This window comes from Aythya fuligula, chromosome 6, assembly GCF_009819795.1.
Source record: "Aythya fuligula isolate bAytFul2 chromosome 6, bAytFul2.pri, whole genome shotgun sequence".
NCBI classification, from domain to species: domain Eukaryota; kingdom Metazoa; phylum Chordata; class Aves; order Anseriformes; family Anatidae; genus Aythya; species Aythya fuligula.
This window is the reverse complement of record NC_045564.1, coordinates 21,820,189-21,835,496: the sequence shown is the minus strand read 5'-3', so window position 1 is coordinate 21,835,496 and position 15,308 is coordinate 21,820,189. Positions and strand designations below refer to the sequence as shown.

The 15,308-nt window shown below is 33.7% G+C and overlaps 1 protein-coding gene across 7 annotated transcripts in view; it reads right to left on the bottom strand.

Annotated features, from left to right (window-relative positions):
- Positions 1 to 15,308, bottom strand: part of KCNH7 (potassium voltage-gated channel subfamily H member 7) — a 220,038-nt gene that overhangs the window by 42,407 nt on the left and 162,323 nt on the right. For all 7 annotated transcript variants that reach the window (XM_032189879.1, XM_032189881.1, XM_032189876.1 and 4 more), the window contains one exon: positions 7,488 to 7,913. In XM_032189879.1, the coding sequence (XP_032045770.1) occupies positions 7,488 to 7,913 (426 nt within the window). The remainder of the gene's footprint in view (positions 1 to 7,487; positions 7,914 to 15,308) is intronic.

The following is a 15,308-nucleotide window of genomic DNA, read 5'->3' as shown; positions in this document are numbered from 1 at the left end:
TTCAGGCAAAAAAAGGATGAGCCATTATGCAAAGAAAATCATGGAAAGGTTACTGTTGCCACACTCCAGGTTAATGTTCTCTACATCCTTCATTCTGCAACTTGCAGGTGTAGTGGTAGAGGTCAATAATAAAAGTACTACACCTTTTAAAAAAAATATGGGTCAGATATAGGACAGGAATATTTTCCAAGCATTTAAATGCTGATCAGCATCATGATTGATTACAGTCCATTTGGGGTTCTGAACTTTCTAAAGAAATCTAATGCTTAGTAAGGTAAATTCACAATTTTCAAATCAATCTGTGAAACTTTGCAATACTTCTAAATTCCTTGTAAAAGACATTGACAACATTGTAAATTATAACTACTGTATTTCAAAAATAACCTTACCATTTTCTTACCATTAAATCTAAGCATATATTAAAGTACAGTAAGTGTCAAGATACATTTAAAATATTTTTACTTCCTTTTTTAATGTGCATGTATATTAAGTGCAATGTAATATACATGCCTGTATTTTTTGAGTAAATGAGCAAGAGGATAATATACAGTAAAACTGGGTAACACTCTGGTTAACCTAACATCACAAAGAATAATTTCATAGGGAATTTCTATGAAGAAGGCTGTTTTATTGATTGTGACCTCAATAGACAGGTACACCACATATCCTTCAAAAACCTATGCCTAAGTTGAGCTTCAGCATGTGAATATTATCATTAGGTACTTTTTTTGTAAGGTAGGTCAGGCTTTAATATTTATGATCCCTTAATGTCTAGAGTAAACTTTTAAAAAGATAATATTTGTCCTAGTGAGGCTGTTGAAACCATTCTATTACAGATGTAATTATATCTTTACACTATGCAAGATGCAACATTTTCTTACAGCATCCCTTAAAAAGATCTGTAGGTAGATTGTGAATCCCAAACAAGTCAACAATTATGTTAAGACAACATTCTTAAGATAAGACTTGCTAATATTATGTAGCCTCAATTTCAGCTGCCTGCTTAGATACTGCACCCGTGTGAGATCTGGTGTATGCCAGAGGTGTATAACACAAGCAAACTCCAGGTCTTCAGGGTGAAATCAGCACTGAAGGGAACCAGATATGTTTTAAACTATCAAGAAACCAATCGTGAGTTTGTGCTTCCTTTAACTCAGCAGAAACTCTGAAATACTGCTGACAGTAGAGGTGGTAAGCATGATCCACAGTTTTTGGTGTGCTTTTATATGCTGTCCGCTTCTCAGTGTGGATGTAGAGTTCACAAAGTACAGTCTGCCTCTGATGTGTCATTTGCACAGGGACAGACGTACTTGGTGTCAGAACTATGCCTCATGCAGCTTATTTTCCTTGGTGTGTTGGGAATACTTCACTTAGCACGGCACACAAGGAGGCAGAAGTCCCACTCTGTCTGCTTTACCCATTCAGTTCCAGCAATTAACATCTGTAAATAGCAACCTGATTGATGATTCTCTGTTCTCTGAATTGCTTGCTGCCCTGTTTTCATCATACCTGGCTTTATCACTTGAACAAGTTCAAGGGTTGCTGGATACCCAGCATCAGGATTTTTTTTTTTTTTAATTATTATTATTATTATTATTATTTTCAGTAGCAACATTTACTGTAGGCTGGAAGTATATAAGAATTTCATAACTACTGAAACTGTGAATATGGAATGCTAAAAGATGGAAAAAGGTTCATTTCCCCCTGGTATAATATATTCAGTGCAAACAGCATTCCATTTACCTAATGCACTTAACTGTATATACAAACTGGAATTCACTAAGACCACAGAATATGTTTAAGTGCTTTCAGAATCTAAAACCCCTACAGACATTGAAGAAGTTTTTTCTTTATTGGTAAGATTTATTACCAAGATGAAGATTTTAGGGTAATATCAATTTTAAATAGATTCTGTGGAAAGATACATTGTAGATTCTCAAATTTACTTATTCACCACAAGTAAACCAAATTGTTGAGAAAAGTAAAAAAGAGCAGCGCTCTTTTATGTTATGTTTACATATCCCATTCTGCTAACCTATTTTTTTTTTTTTTAATCAATATAGGCAACTTAATTTTGATATTTTTGTCCTGTTTGGTTATTGCACTACCTGTCCTTTCAAAACACTTTTTTTTTTTTTTTTTTTTTTGATATTTTCCAGCTACAGTACAGAATGGAGACCTGGATTAGAAGTGTATATATGTATATAGCAGTAATTCTCTATAACGATTTTCATTCCAGTTACAACTGCAGCTCTTCCATATAAATGTTCCCCAAAAGAGTATAACACTTTTTAATTTTAATTTTTTATTTTTTAAAAGGAATGAAAAATAACTGATAATTTCAGAAGGGTGTGAAAATATATAATCTTTATCTTTTTATTGTGCAGCGAGAAAATAACACAACTTCTTTAAGAAGACACACAAAGTAATAACTGTTTCAGCAATGGCTTGAAAGCAAAATTGTCCTAAATGAAAGAATCCTTATCCACATGTGTTCCTCCAGACGATCATCTTTGTGCCATATTTTGTTCTTAATAACTTTGTTAAGAACAATACTTTAAATTGCAGACTCTGTATAGACTTACAGTAAAGACAGTAAAGATTTTGACCCTATAATTGAACGTATTCATAGTGCAGACACTATAAATATGCAAACAGAACACCTCCCAGTAAAAGAGACATGATGTGCCTGAGGAACTGCTCCTCATTTTTCAAATGTTAATAATTTGTAAATAGATATTTTTCCCCTAGTGTAAATTTTTTTTTTTTTTTTTTTACTCTAGTAATAGTACAAAAAATAAAAAATAAAAGCCATATATCATGTCTACAATGGTTCTTTGACATCTACATGGTTCTTTGCATGAGTTAAATAACAGCATAGAAGACATTTCATGTGATCATAGAATATCCTGATTTGGAAGAGACTTACAAGGATCATTGAGTGCAGCTCCTTGCCCTACACAGGACCACCCAAAAATCAGGCCCCATGTCTGAGAGTGTTGTCCAAACATTTTCTGAACTCCATCAGGCTCATTGCTGTGACCGCTTTCTTGGGGAGCCTGTTCCAGTGCCTGAACACTTTCTTGGTGAAGAACCTTTCCCTAGGAGGAACCCTAGCCTGAACCTCCTCTCTGCAAAAAGTCATTTACAATTGGTGACTTTCTCACTGATGGAGAAATCCTTACTTTTGCTCTAGATTTTTTTTTCTTTCTTTATAACATCCATTATCATTAATGCATGTATCTTTAATGCCCTCTCTTATTTGTCTCTTTTTTCAACCAAATAACCCACTGATGTGTACAAGTAGCTCAAACTGTCTCTTCCAATGTACACTTGCTTACATGGTATTTCATCTGCCAGGGTTCTTTCCATCTTCCTGGTATTATAAGGTCCTCAGTTTCTCAATATTTTCTTGCACCTAAAATTTTTTGGTAAAACAATTACCATCATTCTACCCTTCTTGCAGACTGCAAATAAATCTATGAAGCATGAGTAGTATAGTATCAAGTACAGTTAACTCTTTTCTCTCCGATACAAATCCCTAACACATTCCAGAATTTAGCTTTTCATTTTGTGTGATGGGGGAAGGAGATATTAAAGATTGGTGGTGCTGCAGTTAGGACTCTCAGGTTCAGTCTCCAATTCTAGGACTGCTGGACTTTTCTTTTTGTTTTGCTTTATCAGATACACTATATAAGTGAAGACGTCAAAACTTAGAGAGGAACGTTTGATTTATGTCTCCCTTTCATCCAAACCCCACCTATTTTCTTGTTCTATTGCTACCAATAGAAGACACTTTCACCCTTACATTTTGTGAGTATACTGGATATACCAATATATATCAATGTATTCAATGTATTTATTTTTATGTCCTAAGGCAGCAGTTTTCCTGTTGATGCATTTAGTTGTAAAATAGTTTTAATCACTATTATTTGTACAAACAGAAAAAAGTGAAAACCTACATAGTTGTTTTTTTTTTTCTTTTTTCTTTTTTTTTTCATATTTCAGCTGTGTGTTATATCTGACCTCAAATAAACAAAAAATATGAAAATTATGTTGCTGAAACCATTACCATCATTTGTCAGTATGTTTTAATGCATTAAGTTCTAGATGAAAGGGAAGAAATTCTGGTTTTCTATTTTTTTTCTTTATCTGTTTTTCTCTGAGATGACCAGTGTAATTAAAAATAAACTACCAAAAGACTATAAAGCAAAAAGTCTATGTATCCATTATTTTATCTTCATAAATATCAGGAATGTCACTTAATATTTAAAACACGCACACACAAAAGGCAGTAGTTTATTACTAGCCATAATACTTTTAAGAGTCTTTTAAAACAGAAAGTTCATTTTAAATTCTATTAATTCTCACTTTAGAAATTGGAAAGTTAACTGTTTTGCTCTGTTGCTTTCCTATGGCTGACAAAGTATAGCTCAAATGGAAGCATTCAGATAGTGCCGCATGTGGTATTTGGATTATTATCTCCTGCCCTTTCTAGACTTGGTTTGATATCAAGGTGTTTTAAAGTTGGGTGAGCACACACAGAGCTCTCTTTGGAGCTTATGCTATTTAATAAAAAGACTGTTCAATACAATTGTTCATAGGAGATCTTATTTGAAGAATCTCTAGATAACAAAAAAGAGCTATTTCATAAAAGAGATAACCCTCATGACAGCAAAAAAATCTATTAAATGAAAAAGGCTTCATTCTAACAGTTTTACATTTGCTTCCTCTAAGTAAACTATCAAAAAAGGATTTCTGTGGAAATATTATAGTTAGCAATATAGGAAGCAAAACTGCAGTAAGTAAAGGCTTAGAAAAAGTGATCGACGTATTTAATGCCATGAATGAGAGAGAGAAGTCATTATGGCATGATGAACTGGTCATAATGTGTATAGTTTCATTGCTGATTAGGTAAACAAACTATTTTTTACCAATAGTGAAACTTCAATTAACAGGTTTGGAGAGAATAAATAATTAATTTACTTATATCTGAAATACTGAAAATGTCATTACAGAATCATAGAATCACAGAATTGTAGGGGTTGGAAGGGACCTCGAGAGATCATCGGGTCCAACCCCCCTGCCAAAGCAGGTTCCTTAGAGCAGGCTTCCCAGGTAGGAACTTGGCCCAGATGGGCCTTGAATATCTACAGAGCAGGAGACTCCACAACCTCCCTGGGCAGCCTGTTCCAGTGCTCCATCACCCTCACCATGAAGCTCTTTCTCATGTTGGTGCAGAACTTCCTGTGCTCAATTTTGTGGCCATTGCCCCTTGTCCTGTCCCCACAAATCACTGAAGAGAGATTACTTTGTCCAATAATTTCTGATAATTCCTGGTTTTGATATTTAGCTACTCATCTGTAGAAATGCACCTGTCTTCTACTAATATTTAATATTATCTTATGTTAAAGCTATCCCTTTAGCATCAGTTTAGCACCTGGCACTGTACTGTTAAGGATTTCTGTAGCAGGGGAGGGGTGGTAGGATGATTTTTAGGGTATGATGATGATCCAAAGAGCAGTCCTTCACTGAACTTTGGAATTGATTACCATTGTAATACATGCCGTTTCACACTTCCTATAGCTGAACAGAATTTTTGGCAGTGATGAGTGCTCACTGATCAGAGAGGGAAGCAGACCACTCTTGCAGGGGCACGATATGGTCCAAGTTAGAAGTAATGCCATTGTCAGTATATTTGTCGTTCATGTGCCTGCACTATCAAAAATGCAAAAAAAAAAATCTAAAAGACTGAGATATATCCCAGACAATGAATGCAAAAGGTGAGCAAACAGTTTCTCTTGAATCTCTGAGCTTTTAAGTCACCTTCTGAATACAAAAGTTTTCTTTTGGTAACTGTCAGCATATTCCCTCTGTCCTTTACTTTCTTTTTCTTCTTATTTCATTCTTTTAAAAAACATTATTTTGACTGCATGGTATTTCCTACTTGCGTCTCCAGATTGCTCATTTACCTTAAGTATGTATACTCATGTTCAAATCAACAGGAATATCACAGTTGATTGGAATGTTCTTATTGATTTCCATGACTTCTGAATTAGATAACTTTATAAATACAGGACACAGGAAAACATTTTCATTACAAAATTTTTGAGAAAATGAATTTAAGAAAAGCATGACTGACCCTACTTCTGAATTTGTTTAAGACTGAAAAATCTCAAATGAGAAATAATCTCTCAAGGTGTGTATAGACATGTGCCAATTGTTTTGCATTGACCCTTAACTACTTTCTTAAGTTTATGTATAATTTGTGAGAATAGCTAGTATACACTCAGAATTCAGTTTAGGCTTTTGGGGCAGACGTTAAAAAAAAAAAAATTGCCTTCACAGTAAATGACTTTTATACAAAGGAATTCATTTTCAAATGGAAAAATGTTTTCATATTTTTTATATTATTACACAGACGTATGCAGTCAAAGCTCATGCTAAGAATGCTGATTAATTTGGTGTTTTCACTTTTCTCTCCTCAGTTAAGGAGAGGTACATATGGTCAATAAAACTTTCTGTTTCCTGTAAGTCAATATGTGCAAAACAGTATTTTTAAAAAAATGGATTTCTGTCCTTTGAAAAGAGACAGAATCATATTTTGCTGGGTTTGCTATTTTTTATTTTTATTTTTGAAACTACTTTATTCTATGGATCATGAAAAGAAAAACTGCAATTCTCTACTTGTCAGTTCAGTTTTTATCAAAAAATATGTTATTACTTTAGATCTTCTAAAATTAAATAAAAATTCTTTGGAAGGAGGCAGAACTGGGTCAGGCTTCGAGAATACAGTGCATGTTTTATATATACCTTTGGGCAATTTTGAGATGCATATATTGGGCACTTTGTTAACCCATTCTACAGATAGGGTGAACACATTGGTCATGTGAGCTGTCAGTCTGGCAAGATTAATAATCTTTTCTTTCTTTTGGTAGTCCATATTCTTGATAAAATTGACAACAGCCAAATCTTTTTGTTAACTGGCAATGACTAGCATACTTTGCACTTCAACTACACTGTTCTACACTGAGTAAAGATCTGATCTAAAGATTTTGAACAGAGGTAATTTATTTTAGTACTTAAATGCCAACACAATACTTATGCATTATGGGCAATTTTTACAAAATTAGCAGCAAGTCAAAGGAACAAAAGTTCTAAAATAAAAATATTTAAACAAATCCTTTATACTTGTTATATATGTCATTATTTGTAATGGTAGTATCAAATTTGGTATAATAGAACAACAGAAATGGAATTGTTCAACTTTTCTCCTGCCAATGAAAGGCATTGACAAGACAATATTCTTTGACATATACAATATTCTACATTATTCTACTAAGGAGGATTTAATTTTAGCTTTAATTTAAAAGATGGAACTACTAAAAAGCTTATTAATTGAGTAGCAAAAAATATATTTGGATACACAGATTACTGCACTAATATCAAAACTTAAGATTTAAGATTTCTCATTTATTTAAGCTTACCTCTTCAGAGCCAGAGCCAAAAATCAGCAGGTCAAAAGGTATTGCAGCAACCATGTCAATTAGGAACCAGCCTTTGAAGTAGTGAATTGCTATTTTTGCTGGGTCACTTACCACTTCTTCATTCTGGTTTACATATGTTGTTCTGAAGTTGATTAGAATGTCAATGATAAACATAATATCCACAATTAAGTCTACAACATTCAGTGGGCTGCAAGAATATCCACACTCTCTTCTCTTCCGTTCCTCGCTATCATTCAGAAGGAAGGCAGCTGAGTAAGGGGTGAAGATGGCAGTATATATTACCAGCAGCAAAATGAGCCAGTCCCAGACAGCTTTAAAAGGACTGTAGTGCAATATAGTAAACTTGTTGATGCGAGGTGTCTGGAGTTTATATTCTGGTAGAACATCAGCCCCTAAGGATAGAACCTAGAAAAAGAAATATAGCATGTCAACAATCAGGACAGTGTACCTATTCCCACTTTCAGTAAACTTGGCAAATACAGTGACAAACTTAAAAGGCATTAAACTTAAATTCCTTGGTGTTTTGGTAGACTGAACTTCTGTGGAATTCATCATCTCTGCCAGGCTCAATAAATTCATTGAGAATTTTACACAGTAGATTGATTTTTGTTCCCTGTACCACCCACTAAGTGCCATATCTGGGCCATATCTTCATAATTATACACATCATCAAATTCCTTCATCTACCACATGATAACCTTGCCAGTCTGTTCATGGCCAGTGAGAGACTTTTCTTGCTGTGATGTAGTGTTTTTCTCTCAAAGCAAACCTACTATCATTAGCTTAAATACACTCCAAAAGAGTCTGCACACATTACAAAATGCTTATGCAACCAGAAATCAAGCAGTTGGAGAAAGACCTGTTAGTATACTTGACAGCTATCTCCACTTTGAGTTTTGTGGTGTGAAAAACTTTCAAGCATGGACAAATTTTATTCAGGCTACAGTTAGCATAGCTAATGGTGTGACAAAGAGGGGTTCCACAGAAGTACTGCCTTTTGCTTCACTTGAACTTTCAACATCAATGACTAAAGTTTTTATCATTCCTTTACAAGTGTGGATTTGTTATTTGTTGGTGTTTTTTAAGTACTATTTCAATTTTATTTGGAAGAGATTATGTTTGTATACACTGCTTGATTTGCTGGATTTGTAAGTTGAAACGTTTATTTTGTTGCAAAGAACAAGTATAGTGTGGGCATCAGATAAAGTGAAATTCTTCTTGCTGCTCCTCCAGTCTGACTTAACTGACATGATGGAATAAAACCTTTAAGAACAAAAAGTTAAATTACATTTTTGCCTCTGCTTAATGCTTGGACTAGTTATAGAGACCATCAGCAATGATGCTAATTATTGCCTTCTGTGCTGCAAATGCTTTCCAAATCCTATGAGACTCAGATCGTCACTTAATTTTACACAGACCCATGAACAAACATTACATGGTGACAACCTTCAGTTACTTCCCAGTTGGTCAAGTGACATATTCAAGAAATCTTATGCTAATTTTCCACCAGTTACTTCTACTTATTCCTTTTCCCCTGCTAATTAAAAATAATGTAGTTTAGAAAATCAGACCTTTAAAAAGTAACTAAAATGAGTAACTATGCTGAAATGAAATTATGACTGGAAGGAGAAATACCTTGTCAGCAATGTTTTCTGCTTTTATTTTTTATTTAGTAAGTAAGTTTTTATTTTTTATATTATTAAGTAGTTCAGGATTAGAGATTTCTGTTTGTACAAAATTGAGGAATTTCATGCTTCTTGAACATAATCTTGTAAGGTTATAAGGGTCAACACACTTCTTTCTGTTTAGCTTTCTAACTGCAAGTGTTGTATAAACCTTAGATCCTATCCTTGGTAATCCAAGTTGCACTTTTTATTCAATGAAGTTCTACTCTGAAAATGTTGTGAGAACACCAGGGCTAATAACCACTCTCGTCCTTTTAGTTTGTGAAAAAAGAAACAATTAAACCATCCAGAAGATTATATGGTACCTTCAAGCAGCCATTAAGTGCCATGCTGAGGTGATGGTAGAGGCTGTTAATCTATTTTTTATATTCCAACTGGGTCTTGCATTTAACAAAATGCAAAATGCCAGTTTTTTTTTTTTTTTTTTTTTTTTTTTTTAAATGCATTAAACACACTAGCTGACAGCAACCTGAAGCAGAGACATTACTAAATCTCTTAAGCATTCTTAATATTTTCAGACCCCCACCATTCTAGTCTAGTTGACTAGAATGTTTTCCTAGTATTTGAGGGTGGAATATGTGGCAAGGCAACTGGTATTTATGAAATTTGTATTCTTCTGCTGGATTTTTAAATAATGAATGAAATGGATTACACAACATGAAAAATAAAGTTTATTTCACATGTTTCTTGTAGTCATTTGAAATTTCCAGCCAGTGTGCTTCATTTCAGAGCAACATATAATGTAAATTGAACTTACTCCCCTGAAACCTGGCTTGTACTTTCAGTTAAATTACATTTATTTTTAGTTTGGTTTAGACTGAGGTAGGTGAAACAGAAAAAATATTCAGGTAAAATAAGAGAACTGCAGTATAAAAGTGATCAGGAAAAAATGGATCCAACTTTTCCATTCTGGTTTCTTAGACACACTACAGGAGAGACTGACTGGTTATGAGTTTCATATTGATAATACAATATAGAACTTTACATTTCTACATTGCTTACTCTCATGCAATGGGAATTAAAGACAAACACTCATTATGTAATTATTCCTGTTTGCTGGATCATGAGAAAGAAGATGGGACGTAGTTTCTCAAATAAAAAATCACAGTTACACATAAAAAAGGAGTACATTATTGGTTTTCTTGTTGGTAATTTCAATAGAGACTGATTGAACATGAGATGAATTTATCTTTTTGCTGTTGTGTGACATCTTTGCAAGGATCAGACACTAGTGTTAACTAGTCTGTATTTACTTTGGCCAGATGGAAGACTAGTGTACTTAAAGTTGTTTTATTAACTTTTCTCTTCTGGACAGTGAAACTCTTTTCACAGGTTGGATTGTAATACTGTAATAAGATAATACTGTAATAATGGCTTAGGGACTGAAATGTTTTTAAGAATAATGAGCAGCACTGGGACATCCAGCATGTAATCAAGCCCCAAGTACTGTAGTGTCAAAAGGTCTCTGAACCTTGGGACATCATGTGATGTAAAGCCAAGCTTCCTGGCAAAGAGAAGACTGCAACACTATTGTAAGTAGCAAAAGTCATACTAGCAATAATGGTATTTCTTTTTTAAAAAATTAGGGGTATTCAACCTTGATGAAACACCATTGCACACTTGTTTTATCTGGAGCAAACAGGAATGCATTTATAACTGCTGTTTTACATCTTTTCCGTTGCATTCCTGTTTATTACAGTTAAAACAATGCTGCAGCAAGCTAGAAGACTTCATTCAAAAAGATTTTTTGATTCCAGAATCTTGCTTCAGGTATTTCACACAGATAGGGCTGGTGAACATCTTTTACTCTTTTTAGGTTCATGTATTCATTTTTTAAGATCACAAGTTCAAGATGGCACTTACAAAGAACGGCTGCAACCTGTGGATTTATATTTCAGGTCCCATAAATTATGTATGGAGTGAGGTCGAAATAACTGTCATAAATTCACATTTTTAGACAGATTTATCATTCTGGTAATTTGTTTGGTAATTTTTTAGTAATTTTAGTTTGGTAATTTTTAGTTTCTCCTTGATAACAGTGGTTCATTGGAATTGAAAAGAAAAGACATTTAGGAATAATGGGATTTTACTAATGGATGCTGTTCTGTTAATCAGAAGCAAAAGAAGGGGATGCACCACAATTACTACCAGGTGACAATTAATTAAAAAAAATTAAAAAATCCATTCCACCTCAAGTAGTGTGGATCCAGTTTAAACATCATCATGCTGCTTGTGATCACCTTTTTTTGACAGTTCTAATATTTTTCCCCTCAAGAAAACTTCCCTGGTACTGGGGAACAACATTGTGCTGTGTTCAAAAGACTCTGTTTTGCATCGTGTTTCTTGGTGAAGTGTTAGGGAGCCTAACTGGGATGATGTGCAGTATATCACACTGGCCATAAGCTTCACTGGATAACTTGTTTACTCTTGTTATAGGTTCTGCAACGCCACATGCAGCAACAGCATTTGACACTTCTAAGAGAAATACTAAGATTCTTCAATTTTCTTTATAAAAGAGAATATATAGGCAAAACATCAGTCAAGACGTTGGATGATTGGGAATTATACTCTAGTCTCTGCTACCAAGTTTGTAAGTGATCTTAGGCAAACTGACATTTAACCTCTCTGACATCAGACTTTTTTTTTTTTTTTTTTTTTTTTTTTAACAACTCAATGGGGGCACTTTTCCATTTTTTATTTTCTGTGTGAAAACACTTTATTTTTGTTATCTGTTATGCAAACTGCACAGTTTCAAGGGACTCTGAGAGGCCCATATCACTATGTGGCACATGTATATTCATAAGAGAATTATGTTCTGAGGCTTTTCAATCTAAATTTATTAAAGAATGCAAATATAGACAGTCAAAACCAAAGAACTAGAAACACAAAGAAGCATAATACAGATTTAATAAATCATAACAGAAAAAATAAATGATGAGCCATCTGTTATGAATACCACCATGAACTGTTAAAGAAATACTTCTGCCAAACTACTGCACAGATTTTCAATAGGGTTGTCCAGCTATTATTTAGTGCTGCCTGTGAGGATGGACCATGCTGGACCATGACTTTCCGAGTAATTGTAGATTTCTATAAAGCCCATGAACATGGAAGCCAAAAAGCATGCCTGATGCTTTTGAGGAGCACTGAACTCACTTTGTGGACATATTATGATTGCATGGACAAGATGTTATGTTCAACTTATTCAGAAAGCGTTGGACCTTTAGCATTTTTGCTAAGAAGTCATGCAATATTTGTGCTGTGTATTTCCAAACATACAGCAGATATATGATTACAGTACACTTGCACAAACAATGCAAAGCACGTTTGCAGTCCAGGTAAGACTTTACATCGTAGATGGAACTAATACACATTTAGGAAATTTGAACAGAGAGAGCAATGTTTCCAGGTGGCAAAATATGAGGGAGAAACAAGGCACATACAAGGGATAAAACAAAAACAAACAAACAAACAAACAGAAAACAGCATTCGTAATGCATACAGAATGCTTCTATTCAAAAGGTCAATGTGGGAATTTAATGAGTGCAAAGCTTAATACATTAGCTTTTTGGAAAGACACTTTCCTATGTCTCATGACAAAGTGTGTCTCATATGAACTGTATATTATGTAGATTTGTTCAATACTACATACTGTTATGTCACTATTGCTTTTGTCACAAAGTAAAGCTTGTACTAAAAAAGTTAATTCTTACATAGCATTTCTCACTTTAACAGAATTTCATAAACATTTAATAAAGCTCAGAATATAAATAAAGCCCTACATTACTTGAGGGCTAATCCAAAAGCTATTTGGATTACATACTTTCAGCTGTTTTCAACTATAAACAAGTTTAGTGCTGGTGACTAGGAAATCAAATAGCATCTCCTAAATTAAAGTAGAGTGAAGTTACTATTCATGTTTATTCTCTGATGCAGCTTATGGTGCAGAATGAACACTGCCACCACACCACACCCAAACCCTCAGAATTTGGGTACAATCTCTTCCTTTTAACAGGTAGCTTTGAACTCAGGTTTACATGACATCATTTTACATGAACTCAATTCCCAGAAAACTGTGGAAATAAAAGGAATAAGAAAAGAATCATGAAGAATATACAGAAGCTAAAGCAATATTCCTGTAATAATTAACCCGTTTTATCATGACCCTAAACGTGAATGGTAAGTGCAGTTCAAAAAATGAACTAGTATTATTTCAGCTTTAAAAAAGGGTATGATTTTGCATTGGATATTTTATTGGATTTGTGGAACTCTCTTCTCTTAATGTAACCTCTTCTGGCTCTCATTTCTCCTGTGTATTAGCTCTACTGAAGCTACTAAGCTATAACTGGAAAGAACATCTTTTCCCCTTTCTTCCCTATTCATAACATTATCATGAGACCCCTACAGATTGGACCTCCTAAAGAGGTCTGAATCTAAAACTCTCTAAATATAAAAAGACCTAAAAATAAACACTACGAAAGCATTAAATTAAATCAACAATTGCTCACTGATGGCAGGCATTATCTAATTCTCCACAAGACTGTTATGGTCTTTCATATTTCAGTTGTCTTAATGACAGTCTTCCTTGATACTGACATGAACAACTGATAAGATTATTCTGGTACTGACAGAAAGTTGAAGTGCTTTTGATTTAGAGCTTTAGAATGTAATCCTGCATTATATTCTCCTTTCACACATCTGCATTAAAAAACATTTTTATATGTTTTTCGAAGGAGAGCTATTAAAGAACATCTTCTAAATCGAGAAATACTGATCATGGGAATGTTAATAATTGTCTTTCTGGTTTCAAGGAACTTGTCTGTTTTAAATGCTTTTAATATTTTTTAAAAAACTTGTAGCACGATACTTTGGATAAAGTGTTGGTATTTACCTTTCTATATCAGAGAGTTTTAAGTATACCTGTGAGATATTATCACGTAGTGTTTTAATGGCTTTCATATTTTGAAAATTAAGCTTTTGTTAAGGAAAATCTGCTGTTGTGTGAAAATATGTGCTCTGTATGCTTCCCATTTGGGACTTCAGGTACCAGAGGAAATAAACCTTTCTAATGTGCTCAATACATTTTTGTATGCAGGATCAGAAATTGCACAACAGATTTTTTTTTTTTCTTTTCTTTGTAGACTATGTCTACATATTCAGCAAGTATAATTTTAGGTAGGCATTGAAACCACGTTTCTGTTATTACTGGATAAACCTGCAAAACTTGATGCTTATCTGAGCATATTTGAATAATCTCTGTTCCAGAAGTCAGCTTATAAATGCCACTGAATAAAGCCTCTTTGAGTTAGTGAGAGACAGACTTTGTGTCATTCTCAACCTAACTGAAATACAGAAACACTGGATATTCAGTAAATTAATATTCTGGTGGGGCTTCAGTTTGGGAGGCAATGAGATAGTATGAAAGAAGAAAAAGATGAGTAAGTTTTTATTGGTAAATGGAATCTATCTGATGTAGTGTTAAGCAATTTTTATAATAAATGTCCAAGCAATTTCGGTGAAGTTAAAAGTTAATGCTGTTTGGTATTAAAATTTAAGAAAAAGAAAAATTCTAACAATTCTGATTTTAATTGCCATAAAAATTGCTAATTTGATGTTGGAAAATCAATAGGGAACAGGAATTGACATTGATTTAGACAGGTCTTGAGCACCTATAAGTGTAACACTATTGCTTTCACTGTTCAAATTATTCTTTTCATGACACAAGCAAATAATTAGATAATTCTATTCAGCTAAAGATAGTTAAATATGCAGCAACACAGAATCAACAAATTATCAAGGAAAGTTATATGTACCATGACATTAAAACAGTAGAACAGGATTCTTTTCATGTTTGTTCAGTAAATTGTGCAGGTTTGATAGAATTATTGTATCTGTTGATGTTACTGTCAAACAAAATTGCTTCAACAGACTTGAATACATGTAATAATTTAGAAAACTCACCACCTATAACCTGTCATTTATTTTCTCATAAAGATAGACATTAAAAGAGAGGGAGTATTTTTATAGTCCATTTTCCATCCATTATTTCCCATGAAGAAAATTAAGAAATAGCTTATAGATCTTAAACTTCAGCAGTCTCCTCCTGCGACTCAGG